The 23469-nt window shown below is 35.7% G+C and overlaps 1 protein-coding gene across 1 annotated transcript; it reads left to right on the top strand.

The window, feature by feature from the left end:
• Window positions 1–406: 406 nt before the first annotated feature.
• LOC112050695 (uncharacterized) lies at window positions 407–11130 on the top strand. The gene is made up of 6 exons (XM_024089017.2): window positions 407–609; window positions 2370–2600; window positions 3329–3477; window positions 3928–4084; window positions 6476–6740; window positions 9947–11130. The coding sequence occupies exons 1-6, from the start codon at window positions 588–590 to the stop codon at window positions 10116–10118; spliced, it is 996 nt and encodes a 331-aa protein (XP_023944785.2). The 5' UTR covers window positions 407–587; the 3' UTR covers window positions 10119–11130.
• The last annotated feature ends 12339 nt before the right edge of the window (window positions 11131–23469 follow it).

The raw sequence follows: 23469 nt of genomic DNA, 5'->3' as shown, positions 1-23469 counted from the left end.
TTACTTAGACGCCCGGCCCCCACGATATCACGTGAACATACTTTATTCAGATCAAAGATTCAGATTGGGACATTCCACTATACAAAAAGGTATTTTTACGGAGCTCTTTAACCAACGAACACGATTACAACTATGAAACATCGATACTATAGAGACAGTTTTTATAATCGCATAAGATCGTTGTTCATATGCTTTGACAGAAAAGTAACGTTTAGCTAGGCAGGTTCTATACATTAATTGGTCTGAGGACTGAGAAGTAAATAATTATTACGATTTTCCATTTTACCGGTTTTTTTCTGTTGGAAATGTTAATGTGTGCTAAGCGTAACAGTAAAAATAATGTATTTAGCCCTGGCAACATCACTGTCACTGGCGTCACTGGTCTTATATGACAGTTCTAATTTTTATTGTCTGTGGTGAATTTTCAAATCGTGGAACAACGGAAACGGTTGATTTGCGAAAAGAATAAAATATGTAATTATTATAAAAATAAAAATAACTTGAGAAATCCTGTGACAATATTGACTTAAAATAAATATTTATTAAAAATATTAACGAATTTACCAGTTAAAGTGTAAACATTCACGATGCAGAGCACTTCTGTAAGCAGTAAGTACAAACAATTTTATACTTTATATTTTATAGTAATACACAAAATTTAAAGAAAAATAAATCATATACATCCTTTTAACGCTCTAATATGTAGCATTAGGGTGTTGTCCAAACCAAAATGAGCCATAATTTGATCGAAATGGTACATTAAGAAGTAAGCCAAGTTTGAGCCCAATCTCAATCAAAAAAATGTCAGAAAGTGGTTACAGTTTAGCTTAATTACACCATTACAATCGACACAATGTTTGGATAACATCTTGGAAATTCCCTTGTTGGTGATAACTTTGGATTAATGGTTCATAGCTCATCATCATCAACATGGACATCCACTGCTGACCTCTCTTATGGACTCCCAAATAACAAGGTTTTGAGCTGCCTGCATCAAGCTACCGGAAGTCCACTCGATATCTTCACCAATCAACACTGTGTTTTCCGGTCTCCATCTCAAACCTTGGAACCCCAATGTCCATTTGAACTATGTCTAATGCCACTTTTGGTTTGTGACTCGTTGAGCTATGTCGGTGACGGTTCTTCTCATTTCTGATTCAATATATAAATAAAAAATTTACAATAACCTACAACACCATATCAGAAATTAAAGTAAAGAAAAATCATTTAGTTCTATATAAAAGAAAGATGTGTTAGCACTATTTATAACTCAAAAATTGCTGGACCAATTTTGCTGAAAATTGGTGGAGAGGTAGCTTAGAACCAGGAGATGGATTTAGAATGCTTAGGGGTATGGGTAGGGGTATGGTTGGGTAGGTGTAGGGTGGGAGTAGGGTAGGGGTAGGGTTTCACATGGATGAAGTTGTGGGCGTCCATTAGTAACATTAAAAGCCTACTTTTTTATATTTTTTTCTTATATTTGTTGAAATTACATAAAACATTATTTATATTACATTAAAACTACTTAAATATTAACTACATGAAATTAAAAAAGAATTGACGGCTGCATGGCTCAGTGGGTAGTGACCCTGCTCTCTGCATCCACGGCTGTGGGTTCCATTCCCGCAACTGGAAAATATTTGTGAAGGAGCGTGGGTTTTTTCCAGTGTCTGTGTGTATTTATACATTATATAAGTATTTATATGTAGTATATAAAAGTATATTAATATTATAATATCAACTATCTTAGCACCCATAACACAAGCTGCTCTGTATGCTTACTTTGGGGCTAGATAGTGATGTGTATTGTTTAAGTATATTTATTTAAAAAAAAAAATTAGTTGAGAAAAAGAAGAAGACCCATGTATTTATTATTGCATTGTAAATACATACAAGTACACACAAATGCTTCAATCAATAAAAATGTAAAAAGGCTGAGTTTGTAGTGGTCTATGACAATGTTTCTCAAAGTGGGGTATGAGAACCCCTAGGGGTTCGCCATTTGACGGTAGGGGGTTTATTGATTTACGTAATGGTAGCTTGGTAACTGATACCAAGTCAAAATTAAGATTAAAATTGTCCAAAATTACTCCTAACATTGAATATATTTGCCACAAGGAACAAGCACACCCATCACATTAATATTACAAACACATTTGTTTTGGTACTTTATGTGTTACCTTTTATTCAAATAAAAACCTTAGTTTCTTCAACAGTCAAATTAGCTGTTTTCTTTGGGGATGGGGTGGGGGTGGGGCATTAGTTAGTAAGGTTCACTGTCACTTGGAAATTTTAACAGGTGTTCGTGGAGCTGAAGTTTGGGGACCCTGGTCTATGATAACAATCTGATATTTTTATATATTTTCCAGAATATCACTTAAATGAACTACAAATATTAATAAGTAAAATGCCGCTGCAAGGCTGCTACACTCTGGTTCTGCCGGAGTTTGGTCTGAACTGGAGCGCCGTGTCCCGAGCGGTGAGGAATGCCCGGCTGCCGATGACACCCGCCAGTGTTGCCAGTGTACTGAAAAAGCATGCCACCAAAGCCCTCACTAATAACGAAGTTGCAGACATTACTGCACGGTTGAGACTAAAATGTAAGTATGAGACAAATATCTTAGCATTCCATGGGTTCAGCGTGTGGGTGCCGGGTCCATCGCGTGGTAGAGAGAAAAACTCCGAGCAGAGTCCTGAACTTGTGACTACAGCATTTAGGGTTAAGGAAATTTTGACGATCGATCAACACTCCCTTTTCTTTGCTCGTATTATTCTCTCTGCCTAGCCGAACTTGGTAAGATCCTATTAGAGCAGTTTTGGATACTCGTTCTAATATAGAACTAGCTGCACTTCTAGAGAGGCCAAGGTTAAGCAAGTTATAGAGAGATATTGCTGGTAATCCTCTTGCACCTATTGCTACAACGTACAGACTAGCCACATAGCCATATTTAGTTAGTTCATTTGTTAGGTCATAATATTTATTCGCTTTTATATTGTGGTCCTTCGGAATTCATTTTCTTAGTTACTTAGGTTAATACACCATGATATGCTTCATGATAAAGGTACTTGGAGGCCGTTGGATCAGCTTCCACCTACACACAGGAAGTAAAACTATAAAAAATTATAATGATGTTATCAATTGTCAATTATAATGGTGTATGATTATTTTAGCAGAACCTGCCTCCTGAACTGGTGGTAGAATCATAATAAATAGTCAACTGACGTTTCAAAAGTACCTACCTACTTGAAATTAATGAATTTTGAATTTTAACTTTGAATGTTAGTCTCCTAGTATTACTAAAATTTGAAATGTTTGTATACTTTCCAGCTGTAGCCATCAGAGCCAGGACTTGGTATGTGATCACTCTATCAGACAAGGATACAGATGAACCTGTGAATACACTTGTGAGAAAGATACCTGGCCGGATCGCTCATGCTCTGAAGGCAAATGTGGCCAATGCTAATAAAAAACCACAGGTAATTCATTCCTCTTCTTTAATACTGTGCCTTGGTAATTTGTGATTTTTTATTCATCAACCGACTGCAAAAAAAGGAGGAGCCAATTGTGAAGTTTGGATTGTAGTGACTTTGGAAATTAGTAGGTTTAAAGGGTCAAATACAAAGGTACCAAATCACAAACAAGATTTTTTATAATTTTTGTCTGTTTGTCTGAACTATTTTTGGAAAATTCTCAGATGTGCAGGTTTCCTCATGATGTTTTCCTTTACTGTTTTGAGACACGTGATATTTAATTTCTTAAAATGCACACAATTGAATAGTTGGAGGTGCATGTCCTAGACCGGATTTGAACCTACACCCTCCGAATCAAAGGCAGCGGTCATATCCACTGGGCTATCACGGCATGTCTTATGTATATGTATGTTGACTAAATTACTTGTCAATTAAAAAATAAACTTTACATTTCAGGTGCATTCTATAAAAGTAGATGGCCTCATCTTTATCAGTGTACAGATGGCAACGAGTGCTCATCAAAGCGGCATATTGTATGTGGCCAGTCCGCCTGGCCAGGATGTGGCGTTGGTCAGCACATTGCATTCCACCATGCTGCGACCCACTGTCCAAGGTGTGTTGAATAATATCAGTTACTAGCTGACGTCGCGCGGTTTCACCCGCGTGGTTCCCGTTCCTGTAGGAATACGGAGATAATATATAGCCTATATCCTTCCTCGATAAATGGGCTATCTAATACAGAAAAAAAATTTCATGTCAGACCAGTAGTTCCTGAGATTAGCGCGTTCAAACAAACAAACAAAGAAACAAACTCTTCAGCTTTATAATATTAGTATAGATAGTTATATATTTATTTATTTGGTCCACCAGTGACTGTTGCAGCATTTACACAATTACAATGTAAAAAACACAAACACAAGGCTCTGCACAATCAAATGAAGTTAGACACGGCATGCACAATTCCGTAATATTAAAATAAATTAATTACATAAAATCAGTTTACATAAGTATACATTTAACAGTTACAAGAAAAAGAAACATTTTACAACTACTATTTGAATATACTATATAATACAAAAAATTGGTATAAACAAAAAGAAAAATTAGTTTAAATCTAGTAAAATTAACTTGCGATATGTTCTTGGTGAGTCTATGTGGATATCTATAGACCGACTATAGATATCCACATATATGATAATAATTGTGACCAAGTACATGTATGTGGCCAGTCCGCCTGGCCAGGATGTGGCGTTGGTCAGCACATTGCATTCCACCATGCTGCGACCCACTGTCCAAGGTGTGTTGAATAATATCAGTTCGTCGTCATCAACCCATATTCGACTCACTGCTGAGCACGAGTCTCTTCTCAGAATGAGAGGGATAAGGCCAATAGTCCACCACGCTGGCCCAATGCGGATTGGCAGACTTCACACGCGCAGAGAATTAAGATGATTCTCTGGTATGCAGGTTTCCTCACGATGTTTTCCTTCACCGATTGAGACACGTGATATTTAATTTCTTTAAATGCACACAACTGAAAAGTTGGAGGTGCATGCCCCGGACCGGATTCGAACCCACACCCTCCGGAATCGGAGGCAGAGGTCATATCCACTCGGCTATCACGGCTTATTAATACTAACTAACTTAACTAACGGCTTATTAAACTATAAATATCAGTTATAGTTATATATTTATTTATTTGGTCCACCAGTGACTGTTGCAGCATTTACACAATCACAATTTAAAAAACACAAACACAAGGCTCTGCACAATCAAATGAAGGTAGACATGGCATGCACATTTCCTTAATATTGAAATAAATTAACGATTACATAAAATCAGTTTACATAAATAAAATACATTTACATACAGTAACAAGAAAAAGAAACATTTTACAACTACTATTTGAATATACTATATAATACAAAAAATTGGTATAAACAAAAAGAAAAATTAGTTTAAATCTAGTAAAATTAACTTGCGATATGTTCTTGGTGAGTCTATGTGGATATCTATAGACCGACTATAGATATCCACATATATGATAATAATTGTGACCAAGTATGTGTATGTGGCCAGTCCGCCTGGCCAGGATGTGGCGTTGGTCAGCACATTGCACTCCACCATGCTGCGACTAACTGTCCAATATGTGTTGAATAATATCAATTACTAGCTAACCCATTTCACCTGTGTGGTTCACGTTCCCGTAGGAATACGGGAATAATATATAGCCTATAGCCGTCCTCGATAAATGGGCTAACACTGAGATAATTTTTCAAATCGGACCAGTAGTTCCTGAGATTAGTGCGTTCAATCAAACAAACAAACTCTTCAGCTTTATAATATCAGTATAGATAGTTATTTATGATAATAATTGTGACCAAGTACGTGTATGTGGCCAGTCTGCCTGGCCATGCCCAACTATAATTATATATTATTTATTTTAGTTTTATTATTTCTTTTATCATGGTTGTAAAAAAATTGTTTGCCACTGCACGTAATTAGCCATTGTAGCACTCGTACAATGGCCTTTACATGACAGTGGCATAAAAAACTATTTTATTACGGAAAAATCCATGGAAAATCCTGCGGAATTTGTAAAAACATTATATTATGCAAACGCTAGTATACAATACATATACAAAAAAAACAAATATATGATCTTCTTCTTCTTTCCTGGGCCTTTTCCATTTGGTACTGATCACAACTGGTAACTCCAGCCAACCGAGCTCGCTCCAGAAGCTTAGACCTTGACTGCAATCTCACCTGATGGTAAGTGATGATGCAATCTAAGATGGAAGCGGGCTAACTTGTTCTGAGGAGAATGAAACACCACACCCTTTTCTGCTTTTAAACGACATCGTACAGGGATACTAAATTGCTTATGGGTACGTCTTTGTCAGTAGGGTGGTAACCAGACCTGGACCAATTAAGACAACCTCATTCGGGATCAAACCCGGGAACTCAAAAACATAACATATATAACATTGCTTTTGTTTTCCAGGTCTAGGCTACAGAAAGTTTGAGGACGCTCAGTTGAACGGCAAAGACATACCGTCCTTACTCAACATCATAGACAGTGGTACCAACACGGCCAACATTGCCAACATGCCCGAGTACGTTGGAGTACCCTGTGTAGTACGAGGCGGGTACGACTTCACCAACCGCCACGCGTCCAGGGAATACTTGTCGCAAATGTTTGGACCAAGCATGCCAATATTGGACACGTTGACTCTCCAATCGGAGTCGGACTTCTATGACCCTGCAATGTATGTATTCAGTTTTTTTTTTTTTTTAGTATAGTCTAATAGTTGGCTCGTTCCAAAGAAGATGGTCCATAATTGTATGTAGCCCACGATGTATGTACCCTAGTGAAAAAAAAAAAAAGTTTTTATATTAACTATTTTTAATTATACAATTCTATGAATTCACTTTAATTGTTTTAAAATAATATCCATTCTCTCCCAAGAAATGCAACACTATTATGGGTAATAATGGTGGATTGATGACGTTTTCAATGCAGTAGTCGATTTGACGTTTGCTGTCAATTGTCATGTCATAGCTGCTTTAAAAGCGCCATCTTGTTATAAATCAAAAACTTGCGTTTTTATTTTATTTATTTCTTTTTATCTAATTATATTTATTCACTTATTTAGATTTTAATAAAATCCTTGTATTTTTTTAAATTTCAATGATACGGGGTACAAGAATGGACCTGAAATGGACCATCTCCTTTAATATAAACAATATTAATTTTAATTAATAAAAGTTTAGGATTTCAGAAAACTTAATTTAAAAATTATATACTTAACTAGCCGACGCCCGCGACTTCGTCCGCGTGAAACTCGATGTAAACTTTCAACTACCCCTATCCTACCCCTAGCCTACCCCTACCTCTACCCTTCTCCTACCTACCCCTACCCTACTTTTCTGGTTGATTTTTTCCACCTTGTGTCCCAAATATCTTACGGAACCCTATTTTTTTCCAAAATAAAATTTAGCCTATGTTACTTGTGGATAATGTTAGCTTTCGAATGGTGAAAGAATATTTTAAATCGGTCCAGTAGTTTTTGAGCCTGTTCTTTACAATCAAACAAACATACAAACAAAGTTTTCCTCTTTATAATATTAGTATAGATAAATTTTTCAAAACGTCAAAAACGCTGTTTTGTGACGTCACAATGTTAATTGATGTCGCTAAAGGAATAAACGTCAATCTAATTATTAACTATTAACGTTGTTTAGGTTGGTTTAGTGTTAACGTGACGTCATGAAACAATTAAACTATAAACCGTCATAGCGGATATCGTCCCTTAGCTAACAACACCGCTCAAGTCGAAAATTGGCGGTATTTACATTTTGATGCCATTGGATGAAGCTGCGCATTGCGCGTCGAACCATTGGTCTCATGAAATAGATTTCAGAAAATCAGAAGCCGTAATTCAAAAAATAGTAACAGCGCTCAAGTCGGTTGGCGTCGCAACACCGCACAAGTCGTTAGTCTGGCATACTTTTCGCGCGAAAATACTTTAATGCAATAATTCCAATTATTTATTTTAGATTTTGAATAAAAAAAATAACACTAGTTCTTCTGACACCAAAGTATGCAATTCTCTTACTAAATATGAAACTATTGCAACACCAATAAATAATCAAAACTTTGGGGAGTCCATAAAAAGTATTATAAGTAGCCAGGATAATGTAAACACATATTTGACCAGAACATAGACTATTATTACTAATTATGATTAATATTGAAAACATTGACATTCACAATCTACAAGTTGTAGAAAAAGTCGGTGATGACTTCTTTGATCTGCAAAATATACCACCCGAATTTGCTACAGTAACCATCGAGTATCTTCAGCCTTCTGCATTGAATGTAGCCAATATCTCGGTAGATAGTGAGAACATTGTACAAGAGCTACAAAATATTGACATCAAAGCTTTCCCTAGGAATACTCAAGACCCAATTTCGGATATAGTAATTAACACAGATACAGATAAAACAACCCAAAACAATATACAGCAATCCAGTGTCTCTGCTATTCCATCACTAACAAAGTGGTCATATGCAAGATACATAAAACCACCGTGCACTTCTGCGTTTTGCAAGAAATCCAAACTCTTTTTGTTTATTTTATTCTTTACAAGTTAGCCCTTGACTACAATCTCACCTGACGGTAAGTGATGATGCAGTCTAAGATGGAAGCGGGCTAACTTGCTAGGAGGAGGATGAAAATCCACACCCCTTTCGGTTTCTACACGGCATCGTACCGGAACGCTAAATCGCTTGGCGGTACGTCTTTGCCGGTAGGGTGGTAACTAGCCACAGCTGAAGCCTCCCACCAGCCAGACCTGGACAAATTAAGAAAATCTCAATCTGCCCAGCCGGGGATCGAACCCAGGACCTCCGTTTTGTAAATCTACCGCGCATACCACTGCGCCACGGAGGCCGTCAAAGCTCAGGTCATGTGACAACATAAACGAGCAACAGCGAAAACATTTGTTTGAAAATTTCTGGAAGAACATGAACTGGGAGCAGCGAAGATCATTTATAACTTCTCACGTTAACAAAGTACTAAAGAAAGTTACAAAAAATCCAGAATCCAATCCAAAAGAACTGATAGTCGAACTTACGTTTTGACGATTGATAATGTACGTCGCCAAGTCTGTAAAAATGTTCTTGGCCACTCTTGGAATTAAAGATTGGTTTATAAGATATTGGTCGACAAAAACCGATTGTGCTATGCCTCTCCCGGTGTGTCTACTTCAACCAGTAATCGCAGGTTCCAGGAAAAATTTAAGACCATGTCATCAAACATGTTGAAAAGTTTTTAGCAGATCTTCCAAAGATGCCGTCGCATTACTGACATTATTTTTGAAACTCAATCTGAGCCTATTCCACCCAAAGAAAGATCAATGCGACGTTTGTTGCAGTCATAAAGCTGAAAATAACCTTAAGCCAATTGCTTAAGGTTATTTCAACAATGTGATTCTTTAGATTTAAGTTAAGATGCCTTTGTTATAAAGAATGTTAATTTTCTTGAAATATTTCTTAATAAAAACTTTTATTTGCAAATCATCTTTTAATACCTTAATCCATAACATTTTCACAAACAACACCGCCTAAATCTAATAAAATATCAGTCAACACCGCTCAAGTCATAAAATTAAAGTTAAAATAAAGTAATTTGTTAAAATAAGTATAAATAATTATTTCTTAACCGGTAACTAAAGAATGTATTGAGTAGAACTAGAAAAAAACCAGAGATTTTTTAAAATATACAGTTTTTTACGTCTCCTGTAAAGTTTGTAAAAATGACTTGAGCGGTGTTGTAAGCTAAGGGACGATATGTTAGTTAGATATATTATTAGGGTTGCCAACTGTACTATTTTAGGGCCTCGTTAATCCGGACAGCAAATAGGATTGCTAACTTACTATTAAGTGATTTATTTTTCACTCATTTTGCAGATTAAACAAAAAAATGAAAGTGACACTCAAAATCAAAGCAGACGACACGTTCAAGGTACTTCAGCAATGGGTGGAGGATCGCGTCATACAGCCCACGTCAGAAATATTCCACGCCTTCCATACCCTCAAGAGCAATCAGATACAGTTCTCACAGAACAGTGATGACGAATAGAACAATAGAACCTCGCTAATCCGGACAGGGAATATGGTTGTCTACTGTACTATTCCAGAGCCTCATTAATCTACACAGGAAATAGAGTTGCCAACCGTATTATTTTAGAGCCTCGTTAATCCGGACAAGACGCGTTCAAGGTACTGCAGCAATGGGTGGAGGATCGCGTCATACAGCCCACGTCAGAAATATTCAACGCCTTCCACACTCTCAAGAGCAACCAGATACAGTTCTCGTAGAGCAGTGACGATTAATAGATCTATTTCTTTTTTTGATTACAATAGAACCTCATTAAACCGGACAGGAAATATGGTTATGAACTATACTATTTTACACCCCCATTAATCTGGACAGATAATAGGGTTGCCAACGGCAGTATTTTATAGCCTCGTTAATCCGGACAGGAAATATGGTTGTCAAGTGTACTATTTTACATCCTATTTAATTTGGACAGGAAATAGGGTTGGGAACTGTACTATTTTACATCCTCGTTAATCCGGACAGAAAATAGGGTTGCCAACCATAATATTTTTGGGCCTTAATAATCCAGAATGGAAAATATGATTGCCAACCGTACTATATTTTATATTTATAATAATATGTAGGGCCGTAGGTAATTAGTTTTGATAAAGTAATTATTTCATTATTAAAGTAGAATTAACAAAATTATTTTGGACATAAGTAAATTGTTGACGGTTAGGCCTGGGCCAGGGATGGGCATTCCTTGGACTTTTGGACTTTTAAAAATATATTTATCTATTCTTCAAAACATAATATTATTATCATTTTGGCTTAGGGCGGGTATCCTTGGCAGGTTTGCTCCACTCCTAGATCTGGGGACGATTTGAAACTATTTTAAGGACTGTATATTTGTGTATATAAATTAATTACCTATTAATTAACTGAATTGATGTACCTTTTTTGATTAATTAACTAAATATTGATGATGTACCTTATAATGTTTAATTTGATTTCTAAGATTAAAGAAAATACATAATTTAATTACAATTGATTTTGTTGTTTTAATTGAAACATGTAAAACTTGTTTTATGCGTTAGTTATTATAATTTATGAGTCTTTTTTTCATATTATTTTGTCCTTTCATCTATACTAATATAATAAAGCTGAAGAGTTTGTTTGTTTGATTGAACGCGCTAATCTCTGGAACTACTGGTCCGATTTGAAAAATTCTTTCAGTGTTAGATAGCCCATTTATCGAGGAAGGCTATAGGCTATATTTCATCCCCGTATTCCTACGGGAACGAGAACCACGCGGGTGAAACCGCGCGGCGTCAGCTAGTATTATTATACAAAAGAAATCTCGTTTTTCAATATTTTAAATTTGATATATAAAAATGAATGCACAAATCTCGAGACCGTTTGAACGTTTGATTTGGCTAATTCTTTTTTAAAACATTCCTTGGGGTACGATGTTTTTTACAGAGAGATTTTTGTAGGGTAGGGTAGAGGTAGGGTGGGAGTAGATGATAATGATGATGAAAATCTATTTTTGCTGTTTAATTTTATTATATTATTATGATATAAGTGAGGTAAGTTGAAATTGCAGCCGAGGCGATATTGCAAGCTCGAGCCGAAGGCGAGAGCTACAGTAAGGAAGCAGCTACAATATATTATTTTATTAGTAAACATAACTAAAGAAAAGTGCATAATAAACCAAAAAACCGATTTGTTTCAATAAAACTGCATTGCTTGTAACCGTTTGTGAATTCAAAACATTTGACATTTTATGTGCATCGATGAAACGCTCACAGCGGTAACACGGTTCAGTGACCCGTGTCGTCATCATTGTGAAGTAACATACGCCGTACGGGATACAGTTCGATTATTTGACAACTAGCGGACGCCCGCGACTTCGTCCGCGTAAAAAATTATGTAAACTTCTCTACCTCTACCTTACCCTGCTCGTAAACCTACCCAACCCTACCCTACCCTACCCTACCCCTACCTTACTCCTACCATACCGCTAACGCTAACCCTTCCCTCCCCCCACCTTACCCTACCCTAAGCCTACCCGTAACCTATCCTACCCTACCCCTAATCTACCCCTACCCTACCCCTACCTTACTCCTACCCTACCGCTAACCCTAACCCTTCCCTACCTTACCCGTACCCTACCCCTACCCTACCCTACCCTACCCTACCCCTATCCTACTCCTCCCCTACCCTATACGTTCCATATCCTTCCCCTACCTCTACCTTGCGCCTACCCTACACTACCCCTACCTTATCCGTACCCTACCCTACCCTACCCTACACTTTCCCTAAATTACCCCTACCCTACCTCTATCCTACCCCTTCCCTACCTCTATCCTATCCCTACCCTCAGCAAAATTGGTCCAGCCTTTTGGTGCAATGACCAAAAAACTATAATTTCCCAAGCGACTTCTATGCTAATACTATAAAGAGGTAAAGTTTGTGTGGTTGTCGGGGGTAATCTCTGGATCTACTGGACCGATTTGGAAAATTCTTTTACCAATAGAAAGCTACATTATTTGCAAGTGTCATAGGCTATGTTTGGTCCTCATATTCATACGGGAACGGGAACCACGTAATTGAAACCGCGGGGCGTCATATAGCGGCATTTCTGCAACTTTCAGAAATTTTGCATTATCTCCGAAACTATATAACTAATTAACATACTGTAAAGGGCAAATCTTATCTCTATAATATCCTTGTGATTATTAAATAATTCATTTTGATAAGGATTTAAGTTTAGTTGTGTAAATAATGACGTAAACCTTAGTTTAAAATTTAAATAATTTATTAAAGTACTAAAGGTACTATATCTGCTAAAATATAAAAGATAGATATATGGTGTCGCGGACTTTTTTGTAGAACTTTTAAAGGTTCAAAAAGCCTCCATACAATTATTTCAGTTATACGCAATGGTTGAGGCAGCGCATGCGAATAAGTAAGTTTTTCGGTCTGACCTGTAAGAGAAAACCCGCGATATCTCAGTAGTTATATATGATAGAAATATAAAATATAGCCTATAGCACTCCCCGATAACGTAGCATTCTACTGGTGAAAGAATTTTTAAAATCGGACCAGTAGTTTCGAAGATTACCCCATTTCAAAAAATTGTTACAAACTTACAAACTTACAAACTTACAAACTTTACCTCTTTATAATATTAGTATAGATTACTTTGCACAGATACGATAGCCTAGTGGCAACTACCGGCGACATCGACTGCTGAAGAGAAAGGAGTGGTGGAGGTTCGAATTTCAGGGCGTGACTTTTTATTTTTTTATTTACTTATATATTATTTATTCATTTATTACTTATATATTATTTATTTATTTTATGATTATTTTGTATATTTATTTATTATTATTATAAGATTATTTTGTATATTTATTTATTTATTATTCTATGTTTATTTTGTATAATTATTTATTATTTATTATTTTATGATTATTTTGTATATTTAATTATTTATTATAATTATTTTTTAATATTTTATATTTATCGAACTTAATTTTAAAAAAATGCCCCTAAATCGCACCCCACCTTCCACCAAATCATTATCTCCATCAAAGCAACTTACTCATACAACACATATCAATTCGAATGAATATGCCACCAAAGAATGTCCTATGACGGAAACCCCTAGAGCGAAACAAGGGTTTAGAAACAAACGGCGGCGTTCAGATGAAGTCGGCGATCGACTCGCTTCCTTCATGGTTGAGATCAAGGACATCTTTGAAAGTTTTAAAAAAGAGCAAAGTTCAAAGTTTGATAAACTTGAAAAAATGTTCTTAGCAGTAGATGAAATAAGAAAGCAAGGTAGTGAAATCCAGAGTTCGATTGATTTCTTGTCGGCAAAATATGACACAATTACCATTGAAATAAATAAAATGGAATCTGAAAGACAGTCATACCTTCAAAGCTTGGAGCTCCTACAGGATAAATTGGATAACTACGAAAGACTGTCTAGATCAACTTGCATTGAAATAAAAAATATACCGACAGTTAAATCGGAAACTAAAGACAGCCTGCTCAACACCATCATAGCGACTGGAAAAATCCTAAATATGAATATCCAGCCACATGAAGTCAAAGATGTCTTCCGTTTTAGCTCACGTGATCCGACATATAAGACTGTGCTTGTGGATTTTAATAGCTTACTAACTAAGGAGAAAGTTATTCGTATGTACAGAAAATCAAATAAGGAAAATAACCCACCTACTACAGAAAAACTAAGGTTAGCCGGGCCCTCTAAGCGGATTTTTATTTCAGAAAGTCTATCGCTGAAAACTAAAAAGTTGTTTTTTCTTGCCAAAGACTTTGCAAATACTAATCAGTATCAATACTGTTGGACATCCAGTGGTAAAATTTACTTGCGAAGAAAAGAAGGTGCCCCAGTCAATCTCATCAAATGTGAATCTGATCTGGACAATCTTAAACAATGAAAATGACTTTTTAAATGTATCCATTCTTCAAATATATTGTTCATTAATTGTATTAGCTTTAAGTTTATTGTTATGTTTTAATTTTATCTACCGTGTTAAAGATTTTTGTAATTTTTATTCAAATTTCACAATGATACACTTACCACACACACTTTTACTAACTTACAATACTTTCTACATTTCTACTGTTCTCACTCGCCATATATTCATAAATTACCTACTAATAATGACAACTGTAATCCACATTCACAAACATAATATAAGTAAAATAGAAACGACAGGTTATAATTGTTATAAGTTGCATTACGGCTATCGCCAAACTTTCGGGTCAGTCAACGTCACTTCAGGATTAAATTTTCCATTTCAAAATAGAAACTACGTTATTCGAGCACCCTGTATAATTACAAATCAACTCTCACTATGAATCACTCGCTTACAACTATAGACGAAATAGATAATGTAGCTTCGTTCTCAAAACAGTGTGATGTAGCGGACCTTAATGAAATAAAAACAATAAATAAAAACGACCTAAAAATTATATCATAAAATATACGTAGTATTTACTCGAATATATACAATATTACAAATTTCACTAGCTGAATTAAAGTATACCATAGACATTTTAGTTCTGACAGAATGTAGATTAAGTCCCCTAAAAACTATTCCATCACTTAAAAACTATAACTCATTTTCTACATCTTTGCACCTTAATCAAAATGATGGCGTAGTTATTTATGCCAGAAATACTTTTTTGACTAAAACAAACGAAATTAAATTAGATCATGCATCGTGTATACAGTTAGAAGCTGACGAATATATTATTCTAGGAATCTACCGATCGCCTTCAAATATTAATGCTACTAACTTCATTAATTCACTTAGCACGCACCTTGAAACTATCCGATCACATAAAAACATTATAATTACAGGAAACATAAATATCAACCTTATACCGAAACAAAATGAATCAAATAATGAATGTAACAATAGGTCTAACTACCTAAACATGTTATCTATTCATGGCTTAGTACCAGGTCACACACTTCCAACCCGAGGCAGCAGCTGCCTCGATCATTTCATTTTAAAATTACAGACTAGGAATGTCTCTCCGTTCATAGCAATTCTCAATACCTCGATTACTGACCATTCTATGATATTTTTAACCTTATCTAAATTATGTAGTAAGAATAAATGTCAGAAAACTAAACTTTACTTAGATTATGACAAAGCCGTAAAACTTATCATGGAAAAGAACTTGAATATACTTCTCTACTCAGAAGATCCTAATTTGGTAACGGAAAAACTTATAGAAAAATTAACAGAGGCTCAAAAAGAGAGTTTAAGTGTAATAACTATTCCTAAAAATGAACGTAACATTAAACCTTGGATGACATCTGGCATATTACGTTGTATACGAAATAGAAATAATATGCAAAAGAAGTTAAAAGCTGACCCTGAAAATGAAACCTTAAAAATTACCTTTAAAAGGTACCGCAACTTCTGCAACAACTTGATTAAAAAAATTAAACGAACCTACGACAGACAAAAACTAACTAACTCCCTCAAAAATAGTAAGGAACTTTGGAGTAAAATTAAATCTATTACTAACTTAAACAAACCTAAAACCCATAGCTTAAATCTTTTAAACATTAAACCTTCTCCAATCCACTCGATCAATTATGTAAATAAATACTTTGGCAATATTGGAAAGGAACTAGCAGAAGACATTATGTTAAATGCTCCACAAAGTGTTGACCCCTTAAAGTTTATCGATAATCAACTGACCTCATTTGTCCTCCTGGATACCGACTTACAAGAAACTGTAAGTATTATTAGGAACCTCAAATCTGAAAGCGCGCCTGGTTGGGATAACATTCCTACAAAACTTCTAAAATTAGCTATTCATGAAGTAGCACCAATAATAAGTCACTTAGCTAACCTATGTTTCAAATTGGGAGTGTTCCCCTCAATTTTGAAACACTCTATCGTAACACCTGTGTTCAAAAATGGAGATGACTCAGATGTTAATAATTACAGACCTATCTCTGTATTATCATCCATAGCGAAGGTCTTAGAAAAGTTAATAAATTCTAGATTAGTCAGCTATCTAAATAAATTCAACATCCTTTCTGATTCACAATATGGGTTTAGACACGGAAAATCCACAGAAGATGCAGTACTGGGGTTAACATCAATTATTACAGAACACTTAGACAAAGGTAAAAAATGCCTAGCTGTTTTTCTAGATATTAAAAAGGCGTTTGATACTGTTTCCATTCCTCTGCTGATACAAAAACTGGAGAAAATTGGCATTAGAGGTACACCGCTATCATTACTCAAAGATTACCTACACGAAAGATCTCAGCGTGTCAAAATCGGACAACATGTTAGTGATGAGTTTCAGCCAACATTTGGTGTTCCTCAAGGAAGCGTATTAGGACCAACATTGTTTTTGATATATATCAATGACCTATGCAATTTAAAACTAGATAGTGGTCAAGTGTTCTCTTATGCTGACGACACTGCTGTAGTTTTCTCCGGTGCTTCATGGAACTCGGCCAAAAAATTCGCTGAATCTGGTCTCTCAACAATTTCTCTGTGGCTGATGTTAAATACAAAAAAATCCAACTATGTATGCTTTACAATAAATTCAAAAACACAACCTAATAGTGATTTCCAAATTAAAACTCACAAACAGAATAAAATGTGCTCTTTAAACTGTAGCTGTCCAGTTCTTGATAAAGTCTATACAACCAAATATTTAGGCATAATATTAGACCAGTGGCTCTCATGGCATCCCCATGTTGAATTTATAAATGGTAGAATCAGAAAACTCATTTGGATTTTTAAATCTCTTAGGCATGTAACATCAAAAAAATTACTAACTCAGATCTATATTACACTGGGTCAATCTATTTTGGGGTATTGTATTACAGTGTGGGGTGCAGCTTCAAAAACAAAGTTTCTTGAAGTAGAACGTGGTCAGAGATCCTTATTAAAAGTTATGTTCTTCAAGCCATTCAGATATCCAACCAGTGACTTATATAAACATTGTGAGTTACTTACAGTTAGAAAGTTATATGTATTACTTTCACTATTAAAAGTACACAAAAATGTACCTCCGGGCAATGAAAATAATAATAAAGAGAGGAGACGAAAAACCGTACTACATACAATCCGAAGCGAAACTAAATTTGCGGCTCATCAATTTAAAAGAAAATCCACCTCACCTCTACAATATAGTTAACAAAAAATTAAACATCGTCTCTTTAAATTCACATAACTGCAAAAAAATTCTTACAGATTGGTTACTTAAACTTAACTATGATCAAGCCGAAAACCTTTTGCATCAAGTGTAGCATAAATCGGAATATAAAAACTTGCACAAACTCGCATGCTCATGTACACATACTCACACACACCACTCAAACACAACACACACAAACCACTTACAAACACAAACACATGCACTTTAGTATATTATTAGTATTTTAGTTTTAATGATTATTTATATCAAATGTATTAGTCTACTATATATTATGGAAGAGCGGGGCCGCCCGTCACAAGTTACAGTAGTAATACTGCAAACTTAATGGGATGGTTCCAATCACAATATTACTGCTATGTTTGAAAATAATGTACTAATATGTTGAATCTTTGGAAATAAACTATATTAATTATTCGTATATTTTTATTTCTAGATTAGCGGACGCCCGCGACTTCGTCCGCGTGAAACCCTACTACTACCCCTACCCCTAACCTACCCCTGCCCTACCCTATCCTTACCCTAACCCTACCCTACCACGCGACGGCGACGGAAGCTTAAAACAACAACATTTCCCTTCACTGTTCTGCTCCTATTGATCGTAGAGTGATGAAAAGTATACTATAACCTGCCCAGGAATATGAAGAATAATTGTACCAAGTTTCGTTAAAATCCGTCGAGTAGTTTTTGTTTCTATAAAGAACATACAGACAGACAAAAATTTTACTGATTGCATTTTTGGCATCAGTATCGATCACTAATCACCCCCTGATAGTTATTTTGGAAATATATTTTATGTACAGAATAGACCTCTCTACAGATTTATTATAAGTATAGATAATTTGATGAAAAAATGTTTGTAGGTATAAGTTTTATCAATATTATTTCACGTTAATCGTATTTTTTTATTTATTCTCGCGGGCGGATTTCCTATGTACTTCAAATTTTCTCTTTCACGATCTGCTTCCGGTATTGGTTCGTTGAAGTTGTATTTTTCCACCACTACTGGTAGATTGGCTATGAAACTCTGTGTTGCCATTTTATATGTATTACGTGTCGGTAATCTTGTGCCGTGTTTTGGTTTTTTAGTATCTGTCAAAATTATAGTGTCTTCGTTCCCATTATCCCACAGATTTTCAGTTTTAGCCTTTATTTCATCTGATGCAACTTTATATCCATAATCGGAATTTTTAGTAGTCTTTATTTGTTTTTCTACGGTATCATCATCAGTTATTATTGTATCTTTATCTTCTTCTGAGTTATTTGGGACGTTGATTCCTTTTTCTACTGTTTGTCTATCTTGTATTTTAATGAATCTGTTTTTATAATTGTTATGATTGGTATTTTGTGTATCGGTATCAGTATTTACAGCGTCTTTGTATCCTTTAAAGTTATTTGGGGGTTTTAATACGCTTTCTTTATGTCTACCTTTTACTTTAGTTTTGATAAGTCTGTCATTGTTAAAGTTTTGATTGTTTATCTGTTTACTTTTGTCGGTTTTTAATTGTTGTTTTACTTCGGTACTGGAGTAAACATTGGCTTCTTTTGCTGGAGTAACGTAATCTTCATAGCTATCTATTAAATCGTATTTTTTGTATAAATCATTGTTTTTTTCTTCTTTTATTGCCTTTTTATTTGCATTGATTTGTTCGTCTTCCAAATTTATTGGGTTTTCTTCTTTTATTATTGCCTCCTTTTTTATATCTCTGTGGTATTGTTTTTTACCTCTGTGTTTATTGCGTTTATTTTTCAGATTTTGATTCTTATTAACCTTAGGAATTAAATCTTTAGATGGGAGTTCTATTGCATCATCGTAATCATCTTCGTTGACTTCTTTAATTTCTTGTTTTACTTTAGGTTTGTTAAAAATGTCTTCCTTATAATTCGGTTCGTCGTAAAAAGGCGACATTTCTTCCATGTTAAATTTCTGTTGAACATTTTCTTCGGTTTTTATTTTCGGTTTTTTATATTCTTCTACATATCTACCTTCGTTTGTGAAGGTTGGCGTTTCTTCTATACTGACTTCTTCTTCTATAATTTGCTTAGTTACTTTGCTATTAGCTGCATTATATTTAATAGGTGTAATTTTATTATTTTCTTTGTTTTTAACTCCTTTCATAATATTGTTTAGATACGTTTGTTTTATGTCGAATGCCAATCTTTTTTTAACTCTTTCTACTAATTGTTCAAAATTGTCATTTTCGTCTTGAAGATCGATTGTCTTTTTTGTTTTGCGTTTTTCTTTATTATATGCTACAAAAATTCAATAGTTAGTAGTAATAGTAGTTCGTTAGTAGTTAATGAGCCGTGATAGCCCAGTGGATATGACCTCTGCTTCAAATTCCGGAGGGTGCGGGTTCGAATCCGGTCCGGGGCATGCACCTCCAACTTTTCAGTTGTGTGCGTGTGTTTAAGAAATTAAATATCACGTGTCTCAAACGGTGAAGGAAAACATCGTAAGGAAACCTGCATACCAGAGAATTATCTTAATTCTCTGCGTGTGTGAAGTCTGCCAATCCGTATTGGGCCAGCGTGGTGGACTATTGGCCTAACCTCTGTCATTCTGAGAGGAGACTCGAGCTCAACAGTGAGCCGAATATGGGTTGATGACAAATATACAGGGTGATTCGGTCTTTAGTGCGGATATTTTTTTTCGTGGTTCTGTATCATTAATAGAATATAAATCTACAAACAGTTCGATACATTTTATGTAATTTTTTTTTTAATTTATGTCTCTAAAATAACAAAATAATGTACATATTATTACTTAACAAGATATATTCAGCTTAAAAGTGATCTGGTGACGTCCTTTAGGTATCAAACGAAAATAAAATAAACGCACAATAGGGTGACCCTAAAATTCTGTTCAAAAGTAAATAACTTTAGCTAACGATAATTTTGTTATTTTTGAGTTAAAAAAAAAAAGAAAAAATACGTGATCATTAAATTTTGTTTATGTACAAAATATAAAAATATCCGCACTAAAAAAATTTTCTTCCTGTATATAATAATGGGTTAATTTAAAATCGGTGTCAGAGTTCAAATATTTTATATTCTTGAAAAAAAATTACATGGTAACAGAGAGGTTATTATGACAATGCGGCATAAAATCTCAAGTAGTAAGATGAGTCAATAAACTTATTAACTAGACTGGGATTTTTTGTCATGAATTTCTCTAGCTTATAATTGTGTTGCATAATGAAATTATGTTGAAGGAATTTCTTATATAACTAACTTTGTTTCTTTCATACGAAAAAGTGATCTTATATGGAAGTTTCGTTTCGGTTTGCCAAATAACCCCCCCCCCCCCTCCCTTTCCTCACCGAGATACCCCACTTTTTTATGTTGCAAAACGCTTTGAACATCTTAAAAGGTATGAAGCTCCAGAGACTGCCCGTTCCTCTAGATTCCCGTACCTCGCTACGACCATGCCGATACATACGATGCGGATCAGTAGACGCCTACCATTAGCCATTCATAAAAGAGGATTGGAATCTTAATTTGACTCACTTCCGGTCATCGATTAGGATGAAATTTTGCACACGCTCTGAGTTCTGATAACAATACACCAACAAGCTAAGAAACGTCATTACAAATCCAATATGGCGGACTGGCTGTTTGCAATCCACCCCCATGTTATAGATATTAAATGAAAGGGTTTTCTGTCAGGAATACGAAAAAATTACGTCTCGCGTTACTTTAATCCAACATTTATAATTTTTAGTGCGTGCTAGAAAGTGTTTTAGTTTTTAAAACTATTTATTGCAGGCGTTTTTCGTACCTTTTTTAATATGTGGATTCCTTATACCTTTCACAGGAGGTAAGCTATCATACGCCTCAGTGGATTCGTTTTCTCTCAAAGGATTCTTATTTCCTTCGGAAGATACGGATTCTTCGCTAAAATCTCTCTCGGAACTCTGTCTTTCTCTAATCGATGGTTTGGAAGCCATTCGAATTAGACTGCCAGCGAAATTTTCCGGAACAAACTTCTTAGCCAATGCATGGAAGTCGTCTAAATTTGCAGCAAATAACAAATATCCGTTGATCAATCTTATTAAAATGGTTAAGTAACCTGAAAGATAAGACGAATGACGGTCTCCGTGGCGCAGTGGATTTACAAAACGGAGGTCCTGGGTTCGTTCCCCGGCTGGGCTGGTTAAAATTTTCTTAATTGGTCCAGGTCTGGCTGGTGAGAGGCTTCGGCCGTGGCTAGTTACCACCCTACCGACAAAGACGTACCGCCAAGCAATTTAGCGACTGGCACGATGTCGTGTAGAAACCGAAAGGAGTGTGGATTTTCATCTTCCTCCTAACAAGTTAGCCCGCTTCCATCTGAGATTGCATCATCACTTACCATCAGGTGACAATGAAGTCAAGGGCTAACTTGTAGAGAATAAAATTTAAAAAAAAAACGCCAATGGTAACCCGACGAGAATTGGTTTGCTTGAACTCTTCGTCGCTGGTGGGCACTAGACTTAAAAATCGTAAGAAGTGGGAAATTCTTTCGTCATTACAGGTTTTTACTGGAATCCTCAGGGTAGGCAGTGCATCTTAAGGCACGCCCCTGTGAAGCGGTTAACACGTTTGCAGCGATACGAGGTCAATTGATCTCGGACGTCTAGCGTCTTCTCAGACCAATTATTGTATAGGACCTGCCTCGCTAGACGTTACTTTTCTGTCTAAGTATATGATCAACGATCTAATGCGATTATAAAAACTGTCTCTATACTATCGATGTTAAATAGTTGTAATCGTGTTCGTCGGTTAAAGACCTCCGTAAAAATACCTTTTTGTGTAAAAACGGGCAAAAACTTCTGGTTTAACATAAGATATATACCAAATCTAAGCTCGTTTTCTTCAGAAAATGACAGACAATTTTGTTCGTGACTATGAGTGCGATACAGGTCCTTCTATAATTGGTCTGAGAGCGTCTTCAAAGGTTACGAGGTTGATGGACCTCGTACCAAACCACAAAGTTCTAGTATGAGGTCAAAATACCTCGTACCAGAGGAAATTACAGAAAAATCAGTGCCGTAGCGAATGTGTTACGCTACGTGCCTTGTTGGACACCTTATGCACGCCACTCGAGTATTATTTTAACAAGTTTATTCACAAAAACATGCAATACTCACAAACACGTAGCGGTTGCGATAAAAAATACATTGTGATAATGTTTTCAGTATAAATTGCTTTTTTATGTTCTCTATTTGTGGACTAAGAGTATGCCAGACCCAGACAAGCCTCAATAGCTCAGCAGTCGATCAGGGTATGCACTAGTAATTAAATTTAAAATTAAGCAAACTGGAAAAATCTATATTTATTAAGCACAAAGACAACTCTTAGAGTATGCAGTACTTTAATGTATGTACGAAGTGCACGCCACTGCCAGTGGATATGAGTTATGACCTCTGCCTCCGATCCCGGAGGGTGTGGGTTCGAATCCGGTCCGAGGCATGCACCTCCAACTTTTCAGTTGTGTGCATTTTAAGAAATTAAATATCACGTGTCTCAAACGGTGAAGGAAAACATCGTGAGGAAACCTGCATACCAGAGAATTTCTTAATTCTCTGCGTGTGTGAAGTCTGCCAATCTGCATTGGGCCAGCGTGGTGGACAATTGGCCTAACCCCTCTCATTCTGAGAGGAGACTT

Source organism: Bicyclus anynana, chromosome 27 (genome assembly GCF_947172395.1).
Source record: "Bicyclus anynana chromosome 27, ilBicAnyn1.1, whole genome shotgun sequence".
NCBI classification, from domain to species: domain Eukaryota; kingdom Metazoa; phylum Arthropoda; class Insecta; order Lepidoptera; family Nymphalidae; genus Bicyclus; species Bicyclus anynana.
Note: the sequence above shows the minus strand (reverse complement) of the source record. Positions and strands in the feature narration are given on the sequence as shown.

Coding starts and splice junctions, on each gene's coding strand:
- LOC112050695 (XM_024089017.2), top strand. CDS start 588: ATGCAGAGCACTTCTGTAAGCA. Junction 2,601..3,328: donor TGCACGGTTGAGACTAAAAT/GTAAGTATGAGA, acceptor TATACTTTCCAG/CTGTAGCCATCAGAGCCAGG. Junction 6,741..9,946: donor GACTTCTATGACCCTGCAAT/GTATGTATTCAG, acceptor CTCATTTTGCAG/ATTAAACAAAAAAATGAAAG.